Genomic DNA, 20,000 nt, shown 5'->3' on the forward strand with positions numbered 1-20,000 from the left:
TTACAAATCACACACACACACACACAAATGCCGTGACAAAGATGTTATTGATCATCTGATGAACCACTCCAGAGCTAATCTAATTATACTGTTTCCAAAAGTAGATAGCAACGTAGACTGTCTATTGTTGGGTTTAAGTAGAAAAGTGAATAATAATGGGAAAGAGATAGTATATGTGTACGTGATATAATCAGATTTATTACAAAATTATAACATGCTGACGTGACATCTTTCACTTCTTGGTATTAAACCGGAGAAATGACCATGATGGATGTTAAAATTTTATGACCGTAATTATGATTTTTTTGGAATTATATCATCCAACCACAAATCAAACCAATAAATTTTTGAAGCGTTATAAATGTATTCGTGTGTATTTCCACGACTATTTAATATTTTCCGGATAATTTAAGATTGGCTTACTCTGTATAACTACACTTACATGAATACTTCTTTATGTTACTCTTCTCCAACAGGGACAGTGACCAAGACTGCTTAAACAAGGCTTGGCCAGATAAGTACGGGCACTACCGGGAGCCACAGTTTACCCAAATCAAACACCACTGGTGGTGGAAGATCAACAGGTAGGGCGAGCTGCAGTTATTTAGATTTGGAGCTAATTTGCCGAACACTCGTCATACAGTGGACGGGATAAGTATGGTCGAGAAGATGAGTCTTTTGTTCCGGACCATTCGATCAAAGATGTGTTGAAACTGATCCGAGGAAAAAATGGTGACTCACAGAACACTTGTGAATTTTTAAAAATCATTTTCATCATACGCATTTATATAATCTTTTATCTACTATCACTCCTCGTTTTTCTATTTTATTGTAAATTTACAAGATAATCATATATTTTCCCTATCGGTTATAATCATGCTCGCAGCACATTTCATGATGCATGTAACTGTTTTGGTAGAGTGTTCGATGTGCTACGCGTGACCAAAAACTGGACAGGGACTGTACTCAGTCTGGAGGAGGACCACTACCTCCTTCCCGACACCCTACATGTCCTGAACTTGTTGTTGCATCAAAGGCCCAGTGTTTGCCCAACGTGCCATGTGATGGGACTCGGGAATTACCAGCTCAAAAAAGCTTTACCTGAAAAAGTACGACTCACCATAGTTTTATCTTAGTTTGTCGTTATTCAGACAGCGTAATCCTTTTGTGAACGGGCTGGTTCAAAACTTTGCCACAGGTAGTAGATTCGGTAGAATGTATTATTATCTGTAACCACATAAATATTAAATATTTTGATGCCCGTTCCTAGCCCCATCTGCATACAGCCTCTTATAAAATATCTTGTAATTCCAGGCAACATAAAATAAATACATATTGAGCACAGGTGCATGCATGTGTGAATGTGTGTATGTGCACACACACACACACACACACACACACACACACACACACACACACACACACACACACACATATATATATATATATATATATATATATATATATATATATATATATATGCCTACCTACTGTAGATAATCATTTTAGAAAATCGAAATATCTTACCACTCCTTTCCTCTCAGATGTTAATGGGAGACTGGCCTGTGAGTGGCTATAACCTTGGCTACACCTTGGACCGTGATGCCTGGGAGACCATCAAGAAGTTAAGTGACGTTTTCTGCACCTACGATGATTATAACTGGGATCTGACGCTCTCCTACATGGTACTCCAACATATAAGGCCTCATCTGGGTATGCTTCGCGTAGAATTGTCCAGGGTGGCACACATAGGAACATGGTGAGTTGCACCCAGGCATGCATACCTTGGGAGTAAGCGAGGTAAACGTATATGTAGGGCACGAGAGCTTTGTAAGGGTTTGTTATTTAAAGCTGCAGTCCATTTTAGAGAGAAAGGTTTTAGGAGTTCAACAGACACATGTATACATATATCCTTATTCCATCATGTGAGCACAAACACACACACACACACACACACACACACACACACACACACACACACACACACACACACACACACACACACACACACACACACACACAGATATATACACACGTTTCTACAGAGTTTGACAGTGTGGGCCATTACTAGAGTACAGAATATAGCTGCAGATGTATGATATGATTACATCTAATTTTCTTCACCTCAGAAATCAAATATTATTTTGTCTGTCAGTGATTTAAATGTGCAATAAGGGACAACTGAAAGGTCAATTGCACAACCAGTGTTCTACGTATTTAGTAACAGTGTGTTATGTGAGGTTTCCAGGTTGCTTTCCTGTATTTGTCAGCGAGCACATATGTATGTTAAAATATACATTATAACCATTTAATCAACAGAATCTGACCAATATAATTCCTTAGTATGCAACAGTTGTGTGACGCAATGTCAGATCTAGGGGCACCTCCTCCCCCTTACAAGTAAGATTGATATCAATGATAATTACCATGATGATAATATATATATATATATATATATATATATATATATATATATATAATATATATATATATATATATATATACACATATATATACATATATATAATATATATACATATATATATATCATATATATATATATATATATATATATATATATATACATACATACATATACACACATATATGTGTGTGTGTGTACACATATCCGTGTACACAGATACATATATAGTTATCTATATCTCCTCACCTCTCTGTATTTCTCCCTCTGTCTTTCCCCTTTCTTCTCTTCTTCCCCACCCGCTTGAAATTAATATAAAAGTTAGACACTGCTGATAATGCCTTATTGTTTGCTGCAGTAGAGTTTTGTTTGCTAACAAAAGTAGATAGTGAAATCTGTTGACATCAGTGTCAGTTTTTTTTTCTTTTTTTGCTTTTAAAAGTAAATAGTATAAAAGCGAAAAAAAAAAAAAAAAGACTCAGGAAGGCAAGCGACTGTCTAGCATTTCCTAGTGTGCATTTCACGGCATCACAGCTGTGCAGACTGCCAGGTGCATCACAACAGTAGCTATTCATGACATCCTCACGCGTTACACAGCGATACAAATGGTACATAACATCAACGAGGGATTATGCTAACTAGGTTGTTGACTTCTCATTTGACGACCCAGCGTGCTTTTAATTCTCCCATGTTCATATGTATCTGCATGTCTCTCCTCCAGTGGAACACACTTCAAAGCTGCGACCTGTAATATAAAGAGAGAGATCGAGAAAGTCAAGCTGAGGTACGACACAAACAAGCTTTTCCCGAAGAACCTCGTGCTACACGGGACTTATATGAAGAGGAAAGGCAAGAGCACCCCGAGCGGCGGATGGGGAGACGTGAGGGACATTCAGCTGTGTAAACTCATCGCTCAAGAGGCTTCGGGCGCCAATGTAACAGCCATCAACACGGAGGGTCACAGATGAAAACTGACAGTTTCAGGCTTGTAAAATTTGTCTCTAAACTTCAACGTTGATTTTGTGAAACTAAAGTGAGGTCTAGATTTAATATTCTACAGACTTACTTGTTAGTCGATTGATACGTAAGCGTAGCCAAGTGAAATCTTGAATAATTTTCAGATGCGTTTAACTTTTAAGGAAACTTCTTTAACCACCTATATGACATTGTCAATCAGTTTATATCTACAAAGTTTAGACATGAAAGACTACTACCCATGAAAATAGTATCAGACCACAAAACCCTAGTTATCGGATGAAAAAATCTTTATAAATTAAAGGGAAGACGCTGGGAATGCTGCCCCTGAAAAAGTAAGAATGTCTTAAGCAATTGATTCGCCCACAGTATATCGCAGTATATGATCTTCTATATGTTTATCAAAACGAGACTTATTTCACTTGGCGCAATTCTTTATATCTCCAGTGAAACTTGTGTTGGGTATAATGTTTTCCTTACATCATTGGGAAGGTGCGTCGGGGGCTACTTGCCGAGTTTTGACATTACAAATAAACAAGAAGGATGTAGTTTTGAAAGCACTACGCACTCCCCCCAAAAAAAGTAAAATAAAAATAAGTAAATAAAATAAAGAAAAACAAAGATTTAGATATGGTGTTAATTACGAAATGGAGCAGTGTATCAGTAAATATGGAGGAAATGAAAATTTCAAATTTACTTTAAAATGTATAACTTACATCAAGGTTGACTTGATGTTTCAGTTCATAATCTCAGCGACGTATGAATGGAAATGAAAATGAAGTCTAGATTTAAGTCCAACCCCAAAGAACCACGAAATGAACACGGGTGTTTGGCAGGAGAAACCAAGCAAATTAGTGTTGCTACTGAAATTCTTCCGAGAAAAACTTTGCAGACCTGTAAAATGTATGCAAATGGCATGGTGAAACTGCACATATTAAGTCAGCAACATGCAGGTGTACAGACAGAGGAGAAACATTTGTATATTTTTATATTAAAAAAGAAAAAGCAATATATATTTCTACTGTCCCATTCCCATGTTCCCTTTGATCACTAGTTTCCATGTCATTAATTCATATTATTTTCATTATCATTTGGCTTTGTTTAAACCCTGTTTTTACTCAGTTGTTTTTTGAAAAATAGTTAATTACTGATTGCACAAGTTTCTATAATTGTATGTCTTGGAATACGTATATCTAATTTTATAATAAAAATGACTTACAAATTCTTGAAAATGCGAGTGATAATAAAAGTTACAATAAAGACTGTGGTTTGATATGCCGCATATACAAATGGTGTCAGTGGTGATGATTCACAATGTATGGTGATGATTATGTACGTACTCATAATGAAAAGATCATGCATATTGCACAACTATTACCATTACGCCTAGTTTAACTAATGATAGTTGTAATAATTCAGTGTTCATGAAATATTTTTTTTTCTTGTTAACAGAGAGATATAGATAGATAGAGAGAGGGGGAGGGAAGGGAGAGAGAGAGAGAGCGAGAGAGAAGGGAGAGAGATGGGGGGGCGGAGGGAGAGAAAGAGAAAGGGGAGGGAAGGAGAGAAAGAAAAGGGGGGAGAGGAAAGAGACAGAGAAGGGGGAAGGAAGGAAAATGAGAAAGAAGGGGGGAGGGAAGGAGAGAGAAAGAGAAGGGGGAGATAGAGCTAGAGAGAGAAGAGAGAGAGAGAGAGAGAGAGAGAGAGAGAGAGAGAGAGAAGAGAGAGAGAGAGAGAAGAGAGAGAGAGAGAAGAGAGAGAGAGAGAAGGAGAGGAGAGGAGAGAGAGAAGAGAGAAGGGAGATGGGAGAGAGAGAGAGAGAGAGAGAGAGAGAGAGGAAGAGAGAGAGAGAAGAGAGAGAGAGAGAGAAAGAGAGAGATAGGAGCGAGGAGAGAGAAAGAGGGGATGAGGAGAGGAGAGTGAAGAAGGAGAGAGAGAGGAGAGAGAGAGAGAGAGGAAGTAGAGGGGGAAGGAGAATGAAGAGAATGAAGAGAGATAGATGTAGTGGAGAAGAGAGAGAGAGAGGTTGTGAAGTGGTGTGTAGGGATGGGGTGATGTGGATTGTTTTGGATGTCAAGGATGTTTGTAGTAAGTTCTGTCGATGGTTGTGTGTGTATTTTAGTATAGTAGTACTTTATGTGTTTGGTATTGTGTTGTTCTTTCTGTTTTGTGTATCTTCTCTCTGTTCGCTCTACTGTTGTGTGGTATGTATGTTGTGTGTGTGTGGTGTGTGTGTGTTGTGTGTGTGTGTGTGTGTGTGTGTGTGTGTGTGTGTGAGAGCGCGCGCGTGTGTGTGTGTGTGCTGATGTGTGTGGTGTTGTGTGTGTGTGTGTGTGTGCGTGTTGTTTGTGGTGCGCGATGTGTGCGTGGCTGGCTGTCTGCTGCTGTGTGTGTTCGCCATCCCTCCCCCCTTCCCCCCCACTACCCAAACACCCGGGCGATAACGGGCGTGAAGGAGCGCGGCGAGTAAATGCGCACCTGCAATTTTTTAATAAAAAGAAAAAAAAGAAAAGAAAAGAAAAGAAAAGAAAAAACAAACATAACCAAACATTCGTACAAAAAAATATTTTGCACCACCAAGTAGAGTAAAAAAAAAACGTCATGGTGAGTTGTTTTATATCAAAATATATTTAGTCTGTCCTCTTAGTTCAACCTTCATTCTGGGAGTAATCGATTGGTAATCGATTACTCGAAATTAAAATCGATTACTAGGAAATTTTACGCTGGACCCTAAACAATTGATTACAAGTAATTGATTACGCCTACTATTATGGTCACGTTATCATAAATGAGAATTGCGTCTTGAAATTCCACCTGAGCGTACCCTGATACACCTGCACCAAGAACACTTGGTACACTTGTAAGCTTTTAGAGTTTACTACATTTGTCGTAATTTTTTTAATCATTCAATTTTCCACTACAAATTTCCGCTTGTAATTAATGTTACGTGTTACATATTCGGATTCAAATAATGCAAGATGTATTTAATAAGTTCAGTGTATCCTCTAGCACTGCGGAATTATTTATTTTCATTAATACTTTCCTACATTCGATAAACACAATCCGTATATCAGTGGCTCCCAACCTGGGATTTATACGTTTTATATATTACATAGCTCTGTCCCCTGGACCCCCAGGGTAAAAACACACAGTTTATTTGTCGTGAGAGAATTTTATGTAAGTACGACAGGTAAATTAAATTCAGCTTAATTCGACGTCATAACTTTCAGATTCCTGCGTGGCCCCCAGAGAGTACCCTGTGGCCCCTCTGGGGACCATGGCCCCCGGGTTGGGAACCCTTGGCATAGATGATGATAGGTTTAGCTTTAATATTATGTTATAGTTGAAATGGATTCCAAGATCGACGAAACAGAGGTATTTGGATCAATGGTATGCGCAACTAACGTCAATTACAGCTGTACACGCACACGCGCGCGTCCATACACAGGAAATAATACTGAATAGATAGATGAATAAAGTAAAATAAAATAAAATGGAACAAAATAAAACACCGCTAACGCTATCTGAAACCAACAGAAAATCGTTACCACACTGGGAAACAACCATTCCCACCAAATCACCTCGTTTCCCAACCTTCCTTTTCAAGTCTGCGCGGAAATCAACAAGAATGGCCGAGACAACGCAGTTCCCGAAAACTCGTCAAGTGGTTTGGTTCTACCTCTGCTGACCGCTAAGTGTGTGAAGGAAAGAAGGAAGCTGTCGGAATAATGAAGGTAATATTGAGCTATAATAATAATTATTATCATTGTAAGGCGATCGGTGTTCAGTTTAAATATGATAACTTGATTTGGTTAATGTTACCGAGAACGACGCAGAGAGATAGAGGGAAATGGTCACTGTCAACTTACAGAGCATCAAAAAATAGAGTAATAAGCAACACCGGTAAAGCCGCACCAGTCTTATATTTACTTTGAAATGAAAATATCCGCTGCATATCACCGCTCTGAGACTGTCCACAACCCACAACAGACCTCTTACTGTCGTGTTTTATTTATCTATTTATTTATTTTTTAGATAGGCACAAAGTGCTAGTAAAGGGGGGGGGGGTACATTAATTCACTAGACAGGTAGACTTAACCCCCCTGTCTAGGAAATGGTTACTTTGACGAAAACTAAGCCAGTTTTCGTCCCCATCGTACTTGCCTTACGAGGACCAAAACAAATGTGACGCGTAACCAGAGTCTGTTTTTCCGAATTCATGTATGTAATGCATTTTTATACCTTTTTGGTTATTTACGCTATTCTGTACAGTATCCTTGTACGCATGTGCGTTTTGCCACCGGGAGATTTGACAGGCCATGCGACGTCATTAGTTGAGAAGCGCCGGTGAGAAATGTTTCATTTTAAGTGCTGCGTCGATTACGGGTCTTTAAAGCCATATTGAGGATCAACAGGACAAAGACATTAGTCTCTAGCACAGCCTGATATTTGAACCCATCATGTGCCCCAAAAGCCGAAAAAGTGATTAAAAACCAAGCAATTGTGACCATAGACGGAAGCGAAAAAACTCTCCGTGTTTCGCTATATAAAGGTATGTGGTTTTACCCTGGGGGTCCAGGGGGCGTTCCCCCCTGGGTAGGCGTATATATTACCCATGGGTCCAGGGGGCTACGCTCCCTGGCTAGGTGCATACAATACCACGGGGGTCCAGGGGTCAGATCGTAGTGTATAAATCCCACAGGGTTAAGGTTAGGTTAGTTTATTGGTTAGGATGCATTGTTAGATTTATTTCCTTAGTTTTTTTTTTTCTTCGAAAACTGGCGCATCGGTCCGTAAACTTTCAACGATGGCGGGACGTCCGTAGAGTTTCAATAGCCGATTTTAATCGTTTACTTCCTTCGTCGGACAAAATTTGGCTAGTTTTCAAAAAATCAACTTCGATTTCTGCAGGCTCCCATTGACATCCAGTGCCATCCATTACCCCCCCCCCCCTTCAACCCCCGATTCCCCACGCATCCCGCAAGATCGTTGGGTAGAGGAAAGATATAAAAAATCTGATTTTGGAACTTAGTCTCCGGGAGGGTGTCGGTCTCGGTAACAATTACCCAAGCAATTCTGCCCATTGAAGGAAGCGGTGTTTCGCTATATAAAGGCTCAGCTCCCTGGGGGTCTAGGAAGCAGAGCCCCCTGAGTAGAGAATGTATAGGTCGTATTTTATTAAAGCCACGGGTCCAGGGGACGTAGGAACTAGCTAGACGCTTATATTACGAGGGTCGTCCCCTGCAGAGCCTCCTGGGCAGAGAATATATAGATCGTCGTGTATAAATCCCACAGGTTAAAGTGATGTGGATTATATGAAATCCCGTAGATTTTTACTGAACGATGGGTTTGACATTAGAAGTTCTTCGAAGGCTGGCGCGGTAGTCCGTAGAGTTTCATCATTTTAAGCGTTTTTCGTGGTTGTTTTACACATTTCTGTTCTATTCTTATTTCGGCCTGATTTACCCCATAATTTCCCTGATCTAATTCATGCCCTCCCCTGCTATCAGGACTTGTCTAATCAGAAGATTGTCAGCTGGTGAATGTGACGGAAGTGAGCAGATTCGTTCTCATCACACGAGGACAAATCTGATTTATTGTCCGGGAAGAAATTAATCCGGTACAAGTAGTTTCAACTAGTCATTTTTAAGACGGAAAATATATGCAAATGATAGAACAAATAAATCTAAAACCTATCTATGCACATCCGTCCCAACTCAAAAATAAGTTATTGGACACGCAAGTGTCACAGAACCAATTGACTCAATATTTTAAAAATCGTCATCCGATATGCTCTCCTAATTTTTGTAAACAAAACACTGATGCGGTTTTATTTTGCTACGTTTATTGTAACATCTTCATTTCGTAAGTAGATAAATTCCGTATATACTTACATGGTGATTTTGTTTCTACACAAAATGACAATACAAGAATAACACCATCATAATAGCGAGTATTTACAGTAACTGATAAATTTCTCACTCTGCACGAATCGATGTCTGGTCCCTATTACGGGCAAAAACTGAAAAATTGCGCGCGATTTTCAAAAAAGGTACTGCGCACAAAACTTTTGAAACTTTTATTGTACACCACATGCGCGTGACAATTGTCACGAGAGCCAATAGTATTACAGGAAATAGCATAAACCAACCACAAGCCATCATTTGTGCTACACGTATGTATAGTCGACAAGGAAAATTTACAAAATCTGCATAAACTGGATCTGATGCGCAGGGTGATATCCTCAATACTATAGTTATCTGATTATCATTATTATTAAAAAAAAAAAAAAAAAAAAAAAAAAGACGCTATAGAATTCCTGAGAGCAAACGGTGTTTTGCCAAAAGCGGTAAACTGCCCACATTGCAATTTACCTTGCAAATACCGGTAAGATCGACATGTGATATTGTGGAAGATGGACAAATAGCAAAGAGGAAACGGCGCAAAAGTTGCGTTTTCTTGACCAGCGATTACACAGGCACGTTTGTGCAGGGGACACATTGGAACCTTTTAAAAAGTTTGAATCATTGGCTGCAAAAGTATTGGTATCATGCTCAAGTTATTAAATGCATTTGTATTTCTAAGCCAATTAGCGGAGATTGGAGTTTTTGTTCTGGTTACAAAATTAAAATTCAGTAGGAGGTGCCGGTGTAATCGTAGAGATCGAGACGCTGCTCGTGCGCCGAAAATACAATAGGGGTAGACAGTAGAGCCAGGTTTGGGTCTTTGGGGGCATTGAGCGTGTGAGTAAAAAAAATCGTCGTGCCATTGCTTGGCACTGACCGCAGTGCTGACACGCCCATACCCCTAATTAAGAAATAAAACCAAACATGGTAATGGATGGGCTACCTACCGTAACCTACAGCATCATGGTTACAAACAGCCGAGTATTAATCATTCTGAAAACTGTAGACCCACAAATACACACTGAACATTGAAAGGTTGTGGAGAGATCTTAAGGAGTGGGCCAAGTGGCCAGGTATTAAAAGTGAAGATATACCACAATACCTGGCCCGCAATTTATTCATAAAGAAAATCATCCCCCCTCTGGAAATCCCTGCTCTCGCCTGTGAAAAACGTTCAGCGTGTCCGTCCGCTGCCAAAGCAAGTGTACGTGTGAAAAAATATTGAAAGCCGGCTGAGTTTTACAAATCGCGAAAAGACCTTTGCCCCTGGAAATACTACCACCTTGAGGTCGACGTATTGTGGTGAAGCGTAATAACGAGGCGCGACGATATAAAGTTTGATACAGTTAACTTGGTTATAACGAGAACCGGCAAAATCTACATATATATTGCACGAAGTAATTTTAAAGTAATTAGCAAATTCATGCAATAAAAAACCATACTTCTAATAGGACAATATTACACGCAGTATTTATAAAAGAAATATTACCGACTTCGTTATTAAAAAACGACCGTAGTTGAATGATTGGGTGTAGCCGTCTCGCGCGCGACGAAATCGGGCTAAAGCTTTCGTCACGGCCACCGAAGTATTTTGGGCTTGGGCAAAGGTCAATAAATTTCATCTTACATTTAAGACCAGTATAAGTATTGAAATGTTGCCATATTTGATGCTAATCATCACTTGGGTTTGCAAGCTGTCACTAAAATGTTTAAAGTTAGTGGTTTAAGAACATCCGCGTAACTGTCAATAGCGCTTTCTTTGCTTTGCTTTGCTTTGCATTTGTCAATGCCATCAATCAATAAAGTACCATTTCTATTTGAAGAACAAATAATGAAGCCTCATGTATACCCTCATGTATACATTTAATACGGTCATCAGGAAACTTTCGAAACGCATTTTCATATTAAAAAGTTGCTTTTGTCCAATCATGACTTAATGCATTTGTATTGTGTCAATCAGGCCAGAAGTAATCCCGGATTTAACCTCAGAATTGTATACCGTAATTGTATAGGTGAAACATGGGTCCTGCCCCCGTAGTTCCAGCAAACAGCTTTAAAGTTTTTTTTTTGTCCTGTTTTCCTCTGTAGATCATGCAAATTCCTCCCTAAAGTAGTGCGAAGCGGACTTACACATTTGCAAGTTCCGGGAATGCAAATTCCGCCCCCCATCGAGTCAAATGCGGCGGAAATCATAACAGCGTTAAACCACAAAGTAAGATTCCATTTTTTTTTTTCGAAAGTCGGAGGCTGGTTAAAACTTGAAATTTACCATTAATCCAAAGTTTACTTAAGTGCGACTAAACCAGACTGTAATTGCATTGTTCGAAACTTGGCTCGACTTTTTATGAAAACGGACTTTTTGCGCTTGTTTACTCGGGAGCTATTTTATGGTGCTCGTCAGAAAATTTGGCTTTTAAATCACTTTTAGATTTCTGCAGGTTCCTGTTTGACATCCAGTGCCATCCATTTACTCCCACCCCCCTCAACCCCCGGTTTTCCCACGCATCCCCCAAAATCGTTAGGTAGAGGAAATTAATTAAAAAAATATTTGGGAACTCATTTCGCGGTAAATAGGAGGTCGCTGCAGCTGACCTGTGTTTATTACACTATTTATTTTGCTCTATAAGATGTCAGTGTCCATTTCCCTCCATCTGTGTCGCTCTCATTAACATTAACCTTGTTGGTTCAATCAGGATTTAATGCATTTGTATTGTTCGTCAATCAGGCAAAAAGTAATTCGGATTTAACAGTAGAATTGTAGACCGTAATTACATGTGAAATATGGCTCCCGACCCCGTAGTGTCAACAAACATGCTTTAAAAATGCTTTTTCTATTTTTGTGTAAATCCTGCTAATACTTCCCCAAAATACGGTGCGAAGCCGATGCTTGCATATTTTACCGTCTGGGAATAAGTTACGTCACATCGTGCCAACTTAAAAAGAAAACGCTATATTAAGGATTGGCTGTAAGAAGGTGTTCTGGGCTTCTCAATGCAGTGGACATTTGTCACTTCGCGGTAAATGAGGCCGCTGAAGCTGTCCCTGTGTTTGACTTTTTGATCTACAAGATGACGGCGTCCATTTCCCTCTTTGTGCGTTGCTCTTTAATATTGACCTTTAGAACAAATTAAGCCGGAATTACTACTGAACAGAGTTTACGTAAACCAGCAAAACACAAAGCTGGCTGTTCATGACTACGTGGAATAATATAGGTGTATTAGAAGAAACGTGGATAAGGAAAGTTTTATGCGAGTATCAACCCCCATATGATAACTTAGAAATAAACAAACATTCCAAATCAAATTTCATGGCCCTTAATATTTATTTCCAGTTAGATTTACTGATTCATACGTTTTAATAGCCCGTGTGAATGGAACATTTTCTGAAGTCGTGCATTCACGCTTCATACAGAATGAACAGTAACGAACAGAATCGATTTTGTGGGTCATCTGTCGCAGTGGAATTTTGAATAGCTTGACTTACCTTGTAGAGCAAGGAATCTTTAAGGTTGAACTTGAAGGTCGTGTTTAGTAATGAACATCAATGTCCACAGACAGGCACTCGTAGAACTTAAGTAATGAGTAATTTGTAAATGATTTACGGTCATTGTGTATATGTGTATGTATGTATATACATTTGTGTATGTATGTGTGTGTGTGTGTATATATATATATATATATATATATATATATATATATATATATATATATATATATATAATAGACAATACTGAAAAGGTTTTCAGCGCATAATTTAAAAGGAAAATATACTGAATTCCCAGAATGCAAATCTCATTTATTCAATCTTTTTTTTTTTTAGGTCTTCATACTTATGGCGCTGGTTGCAGTAGCGAGTGCAATGGGTGAAGATAGCCACAGCCACTCTCATGAAGATGTGAGTATTCTCGTATAACAAACGCTTTTAATGGTCTTTTTTTTAGGCCCTATCACACTAGCACTTTTTCAGTAATTTTTTCCGTCCCAATTTTCTGTTTCCCGCAAACAGAACACCACCTACAATGAGACAATAGCAACCATTTCCATCTGATTAATTTCCGTCTTGATCTCGTTTTACGGAGTCTTTGTAAAGCCAGATTTTTTTTGCTTTTTTTTTTTTGGTAAATTAGAGTAAATTATCATTCTAGAATATTAACTTGCATTTTTCTATATACACTATACATAATTTTTTTCAAATAGCGTGATCTGTATGAGTGCTTGTGTGATTCCCGGGACCTCGCTCGGATGGCCCCTTGTTTGTTTACATGGTCGCTATGTTCGCTGCGTTGGTAGTGTAATAGGGTCATTCCGTTTCCATACCGAAGGTTCATACGGAAACGAAAAAGGGCTAGTGTGCTAGGGCTTTCAGTATTATTACATTTAGTTCTGTCTATATCATGATCCATTATTGTTGGCTAAATGGTGTTTTTTTTTTATTTATTTAATAAATGGATCTTTTTTCCCCAGATAACGGATACCGGGAGAATCTTTGGTGTTGGGAGGCTTTCTGCAATGTGTTCAACGAAGTTCCAAGCGTGCATCAGCATTTCGCCGCTCTCTGGAACTTGCTTTGATCAGCTTATAGATTGTGATAATAGGGTAACGGTTAATATAGGTGGAAAAGCTACTGGCACAACAGGTGGAACGACAGGTGGAAAAGCTACTGGCACAACAGGTGGAACGACAGGTGGAAAAGCTACTGGCACGACAGGTGGAAAAGCTACTGGCACAACAGGTGGAACGACAGGTGGAAAAGCTACTGGCACAACAGGTGGAACGACAGGTGGAAAAGCTACTGGTACAACAGGTGGAACGACAGGTGGAAAAACTACTGGCACGACTGGTGGAACGACAGGTGGAAAAACTACTGGCACGACAGGTGGAACGACAGGTGGAAAAGCTACTGGCACGGCAGGTGGAACGACAGGTGGAAAAGCTGGTGCAGCGGCAGGTGGAACGACAGGTGGAAAAGCTGGTGTAGCGGCAGGACGATAACTAAGTCGCATAAAACTTGTGTACCATGATTAATAAAATAAGCCAAAGTTTGTATGAGTTTTATAAACATGTAAAAGCCAGTCCACATACTTGAAATTAGTCTTAAAAAAAAAGAATAAAAAGAAATTTAGCGAGCAAGCAAAGGTAATTGGCAGTCAATATCTAAAGTTTCGCCGAATTATACAAGGCTTCCTTTAACGCTTTGTATTTACTCTGCAACAGTCTTGCATTGTATCAGGATATAATTAATTTTTAAACGAGTTAAACCTGGCGGCCATTACTCGATTGTGTGAATGGAACTTTCAGAGAGCTGCTAGATAAAATGGAGATGGGGCGCTACCTAAATATATCGCCCCTCCCCCCCCCTCCTTGCTCGTTGTCATGAGCAGGCTGAAAAGATGGAGAGTAGGGCCCAATGTAGATCACCCCAACCTTAAGCCTTAACCATCGCCTCGACTAGTTTTGCATGGTCTCGTCCCTCTTTTCTTTTCCTTTTCCTTCTCTTATCCATTCCCTTCTGTCCACCCTAATTGTTAACTCATTTTTACCCCTTTTTTTGCCACAATACTTTATCACAATGCTATACTTCACCCCCATACCCCATCCTATCCCGACCCCTGCCTCTCCTTTGACCACGGCTCCAGCCTCTGATACTAATATTCCATTCTCGATATTAACTAACATCTCCCTCTATTCCGAATCATCTACCCACTACTGAAAATTCCTCTCCAACAACCCCCTCTCCATATCCTGCAGGGTTTTGATGTTCTAATTCACCCTCTTTATTACCATTCTTATTGTCCTCCCCCCCCCCCAATCCCTTGCCCGTTGTTGTCGTGGGGGGGCTTAGGAGGCGGAGACTGGGACCCAATGATGGGGAACTCCCCAACCCTGGGACTCCACCTTACTCAACTAATTTTGCATGGTCTTTTTTTTTCCTTCCCACTTTTCGTTTCTGTCCCTTCACCAAACTCTTCTGCTATCCACCTCCTAAGGTGTGAGAGCCGTGCTGAAAGGATGAAAGGCTGACTTTGTGCCAGTCCTGAACGGCCTGAGGGAGCCATGGGCACGGTATTCCCCTGATTTAGTTACCTAGCCCTTACCCCTCAAGGGGACCCTGAGGGGTGGACTGTTTTTATCCCCAACATAATCCAGGCTTACCATGGCCAGTAATGAAAACGTATCCCCACTATTAGGGGCAATGCCCCTATACCAAATAGCCCCAATGATGTAAACCCACCCGATTCCCTGACCACGGCTCCGAACACTGTAATAACTACCCCCTCATCAATGCCTACTAGTACAGTAGCCAACAATTAACCCTTAAGGAACATTTCCACTCTCTCAGCATGCTCAACTTCAACACCTCTACCCCTACAACCTCCAACATCAACCACCCCATCCTCCCTTATTAATACCTTACAGCCTTAGTTGCCCACCTCTCCATAACACTACCTCCCTCAACACTACTCCATCTTCGTCACGCCCCCGCCCTTCTACTACCCCTATCTCTACAACAATCTTGAATACTCTTTAGCGCAGCCAAATGGGACCGATTTTTCGTGATCCCTCCCACAGCTCCCTACTCTGACAACACCCTTCTCTTCCAACAATGTCTCCAAAAACAAGTAGGTAAAGTCTCTCTCCGTAGCCGACCCGACCGCTCCCGTCTTGTCACAGTAATATCCGAAAACCAAGCTATAGCATTAACAAAACTAACTGACCTATATGGTAACCCCATCCAACCCTCAATACTTGCACTGGAACAGTTTCAATCTCCCCAGCAAACTGCCCAATCTATGACAAAGATTGGTCAGATTGTGGAGAAGACCTACTTGCCTGTCTCAGACTATGATGCAACAACAGTACAATGGTCATCGAAAGAAACTCACTAACATAGCCAAAATTACCTTCCGTAGACATGACCTTCCCTTTAACGTCTATATAGGAGGAGAATACCTCCCTGTTCGTTCATACCAACCTCCTCTACGTCAGTGCCATAATTGTTGGCATCTAGGACACCCAGCCAAACATTGCCGTTCCACAGCCAGATGCCCACTATGTGCCCAACCTGGCCATACCCGATCTAACTGCTCTGCACAATCACGCACATGTGCCAACTGTGGCGGCCCCCATAATGTATTTTACAGGGCTGTTCCCACCTACAAATTTGAGTCTGAGGTTAGCAACTCTGATTCAAAACTTGGACTCATACTACGTGAAGCCAGACAGGAAGCACGTCGACGTGGTTTTTCTCTTACTCCTTACTCCAGTAATACTGCTCATTCTACCAATTCTCCTAAACCCACCCCCCCTACATCTAACCCCCCTCTTCTACCTCCTACCTTCCCCAGTCAAACTCTTTTGCCATCCTAAATCCAAACACTCCAATCTCTACTACAGATACTCCAATCACCACTAACAACCCCAACACCTCCCCTCTCCCTCCTCGCACTACCCGTAACAGACAGAACAAACGTTCCACCCCTTCTTCCCCTACCACACAATCGCCTCCACCTTCCTTTGCCCCTATAATTGAGACACCACCACCAGTCAAATATCCCTCCTACTGTCCTTCTCACCCATTTCCTTGACCATGTCTCCACTCATTCCTTAGTATTCACGTATATACTGATGGCCAAATCCACCTCCGGTGCTGGTTTTGCAGTAATCTCCCACTCGTACTTTCAAATACTCCCTCCTGAACCAGTGTCCTTGCTACAGAACTGTATGCACTCCTTTTGCTCTAAAACACATATACTCACTCTCCTCTTCTCTTTTACAATTTTTACTGACTCCCGTAACCATTAAACTCTCATAAAGTCAATACACACCAACCCCCTTGTTTATAAGATCCAGAAACTGGTTGTTCTACCTGTCCACACGCCATAAAACAATCAAATTTGCTGGGGTGCCCAACCATGTTGAAATCCCCGGCAATGAACAGCAGATACACTAGCATGCCACACGCTGTCCACTTTCATAACCAACCAAGCTTCTCACGTATCCCAGCCACGGATCATACCACACTTTAAGTCCTTCTTGTATAACGATGGCAATCTTTTGGCAAGCCTCCGCACTAATAAATTACATCTGTAAAACAATCAACTGTGGCAGCTCCATTTCATCGGAACAGACGTGGGGAGACCGCTCTATATAATTATATAAAGATATAAAATATATATAACAAATATAAATAATGTAAATAAAAATAAAAAAAAGAAAATAAATATGAAATATAAATATAAAAGAATATTAGAGATGGAGGTAGATGAGTATAGTTATAGTATATTAGAGATTAGTAAGTATGTATATGGGGATATGGAGAGTGTATATTTGTGAGTAGTTGGTAGATGTAGATTGAGAATTATAAATTAGAGAGATTATGATATAGATATAATGTATAAGTAGAATAGGAATAGTTAATATATGGAAGATAGTTATATATATAATAAGAATATTTATAGATGAGAATAATATTTGAGATAGATTATAGATATTTATAGATAGAGATAAGGGATATATAGGATAGAAGTTTAATATGATAGAGATGATAGATAATGTTAGATATATGTATATAAGAAAGATATTGAGATAAGTTAAAGATGATGATAAATATGTAATAAGGATATAGAGGTATATATATTATATATAGTAGAGAGATTATATATATTTATATAGATATAGAGGTAGAAATTTTTAGATTATGATATATATTTATAGATAGTGAGAGAGTAGGTATAGATATTATATATATTGATATGATTGAGTAATATAGGTATATAGGAGAGATAGTGTTATATATAGTATATAGAAGATAGTAAAGATTGATAGATAATTATATGATATAAAGAGTGTAGAGATATGTAATAGATTTAGAAGATTTTAAGATTGATAAGAGTGTAGATAGATGTAGAGATAGGTTATATGATATTATATATATGAATGATAATGTAGAATAGATTGAGAGATATTAAAAATATGATATATATTTATAGATAGTGTATAGTATATATATATATTTAAATATTATATATATTTATATATATTTTATATATTTATATATTTTAGATATTTATAGATATGGTAATATTATATATGATTTTATATATGTTATATATGTATATATATTTATAGATATTTATATATATTTATAGAGGGTGATTTAGTATTTATGATATATTATGAGAATTATGAATATAGATTGATATATATTTATAAGATTTATATATATTTATATATTTTTGATAATAGGTGATAAATTTATAATGATAGAGTAGTATATTAGAGTATATTTAGATATGGGATAGATTTAATATATTATTATAATTTATTTAGATTTAATATAGTTTATTATATTATGTAGATATGATTGATATATTTATTTAGATTTATTATATGGTATAATATTGTATATTTAGTATAGGTAGGATATGATTGAGTAGGTATTGGATATTAGGTAGGTAATATATGTTGAATTAGTATATATATATAGATATGATTTATATGGATTAATTATTTATAGTGATGAATATTATTAAGGTATAGAATTATTTATATTAGAATATATATTTAGTTATATTTATATATATTTATTAAGTTATAGAGAGATATTTAAAATTTATTTATAGTAATAATGTTAATATATTATGTAGATTTATAGAATGTTATGGAGAGTATAGATATTAGTAGTAAGTTATGATGAGATTATATGTATATAATATATATATTATATAGAGGAATGGATAGATATGATATTATATATATATATTTATATTTATATATATTATAAGATGATATAGTATATATTTATATAAGGAGATGGATATTATATATAGGTATATAGGGAGATTATATATATTTATATATTTAGATAGATGAGAGTAATAGATATTTATATTTATATATATGATGATAGATTAATTATATATAGTATATTAATATAATTATAAGTTATTACATAGAGATATTATATTACATAGAATTTAGTTATTACATAGATTATATTTATATTACAGATATAATAGTTAGAGTACATGAATAGATGTTAATTACATATATATATTTATATTACAGATATAGAGTAATTACAGAGATATATATAGAGATATTTAGATTGACATATAGATAGTTAATATATAGAGATATATGAAGTATATATAAGATATGATATTTACTATAAATGATATATACATGTAAATATAATAATATATATAATATATATATAGATGATATAGATATAATATATATAGAAATGATATAGATAAAGAGAAATAATGATAGTAAAGATAAATGATATAGTGAAATATAAATGGATAGATGTAGAATAATATATATATGTAGATATAAAATATAGGCGAATAGATAGAAAAATATATATATGTAAATATAAATAGATATGTAAATATAAATATAGATAGGGAAATATAAATATAGAGGAAAAATAAAATATATATAGGAAAGATAATAGAGATAGATATTACATATATATATTTATATTACATATATATATTTGTATAGTACATATAAATTATATTTACATATAATATTAGATTTACATATATTATTATATTTAAAAAGAATATATATATATAGATATAATATATATATATTTTATATAGATGATATAATAGATTTATAGAATATATATATTTATATATATATAATTAATCTATAGAAAAGTATTATGATATAATATAATATATA

At 37.4% G+C, this 20,000-nt stretch overlaps 2 protein-coding genes across 9 annotated transcripts in view; both read left to right on the forward strand.

Annotated features, from left to right (window-relative positions):
* Nucleotides 1–4,406, forward strand: part of LOC119577878 — a 10,655-nt gene extending 6,249 nt beyond the window's left edge. Inside the window, exons 6-9 of the mRNA XM_037925505.1 lie at nucleotides 477–584; nucleotides 920–1,109; nucleotides 1,545–1,759; nucleotides 3,144–4,406. Coding sequence (XP_037781433.1) covers nucleotides 477–584; nucleotides 920–1,109; nucleotides 1,545–1,759; nucleotides 3,144–3,390 — 760 coding nt within the window. The 3' untranslated portion in view covers nucleotides 3,391–4,406. The remainder of the gene's footprint in view (nucleotides 1–476; nucleotides 585–919; nucleotides 1,110–1,544; nucleotides 1,760–3,143) is intronic.
* A 2,573-nt stretch (nucleotides 4,407–6,979) lies between these two features.
* Nucleotides 6,980–14,344, forward strand: LOC119577879 (circumsporozoite protein-like). 8 transcript variants are annotated; one of them, XM_037925507.1, is made up of 4 exons: nucleotides 6,980–7,131; nucleotides 13,123–13,197; nucleotides 13,767–14,190; nucleotides 14,227–14,344. In XM_037925507.1, the coding sequence occupies exons 1-4, from the start codon at nucleotides 7,126–7,128 to the stop codon at nucleotides 14,292–14,294; spliced, it is 573 nt and encodes a 190-aa protein (XP_037781435.1). In that variant the 5' UTR covers nucleotides 6,980–7,125; the 3' UTR covers nucleotides 14,295–14,344. The 8 variants fall into 8 exon arrangements, with proteins under 8 accessions (XP_037781435.1, XP_037781436.1, XP_037781439.1 ...); XM_037925508.1 differs by having other exon boundaries at nucleotides 13,767–13,986; nucleotides 14,035–14,344; XM_037925511.1 differs by having other exon boundaries at nucleotides 13,767–13,974; nucleotides 14,035–14,344.
* Nucleotides 14,345–20,000: the final 5,656 nt, after the last annotated feature.

This window comes from Penaeus monodon, chromosome 10 (genome assembly GCF_015228065.2).
Source record: "Penaeus monodon isolate SGIC_2016 chromosome 10, NSTDA_Pmon_1, whole genome shotgun sequence".
NCBI lineage: Eukaryota > Metazoa > Arthropoda > Malacostraca > Decapoda > Penaeidae > Penaeus > Penaeus monodon.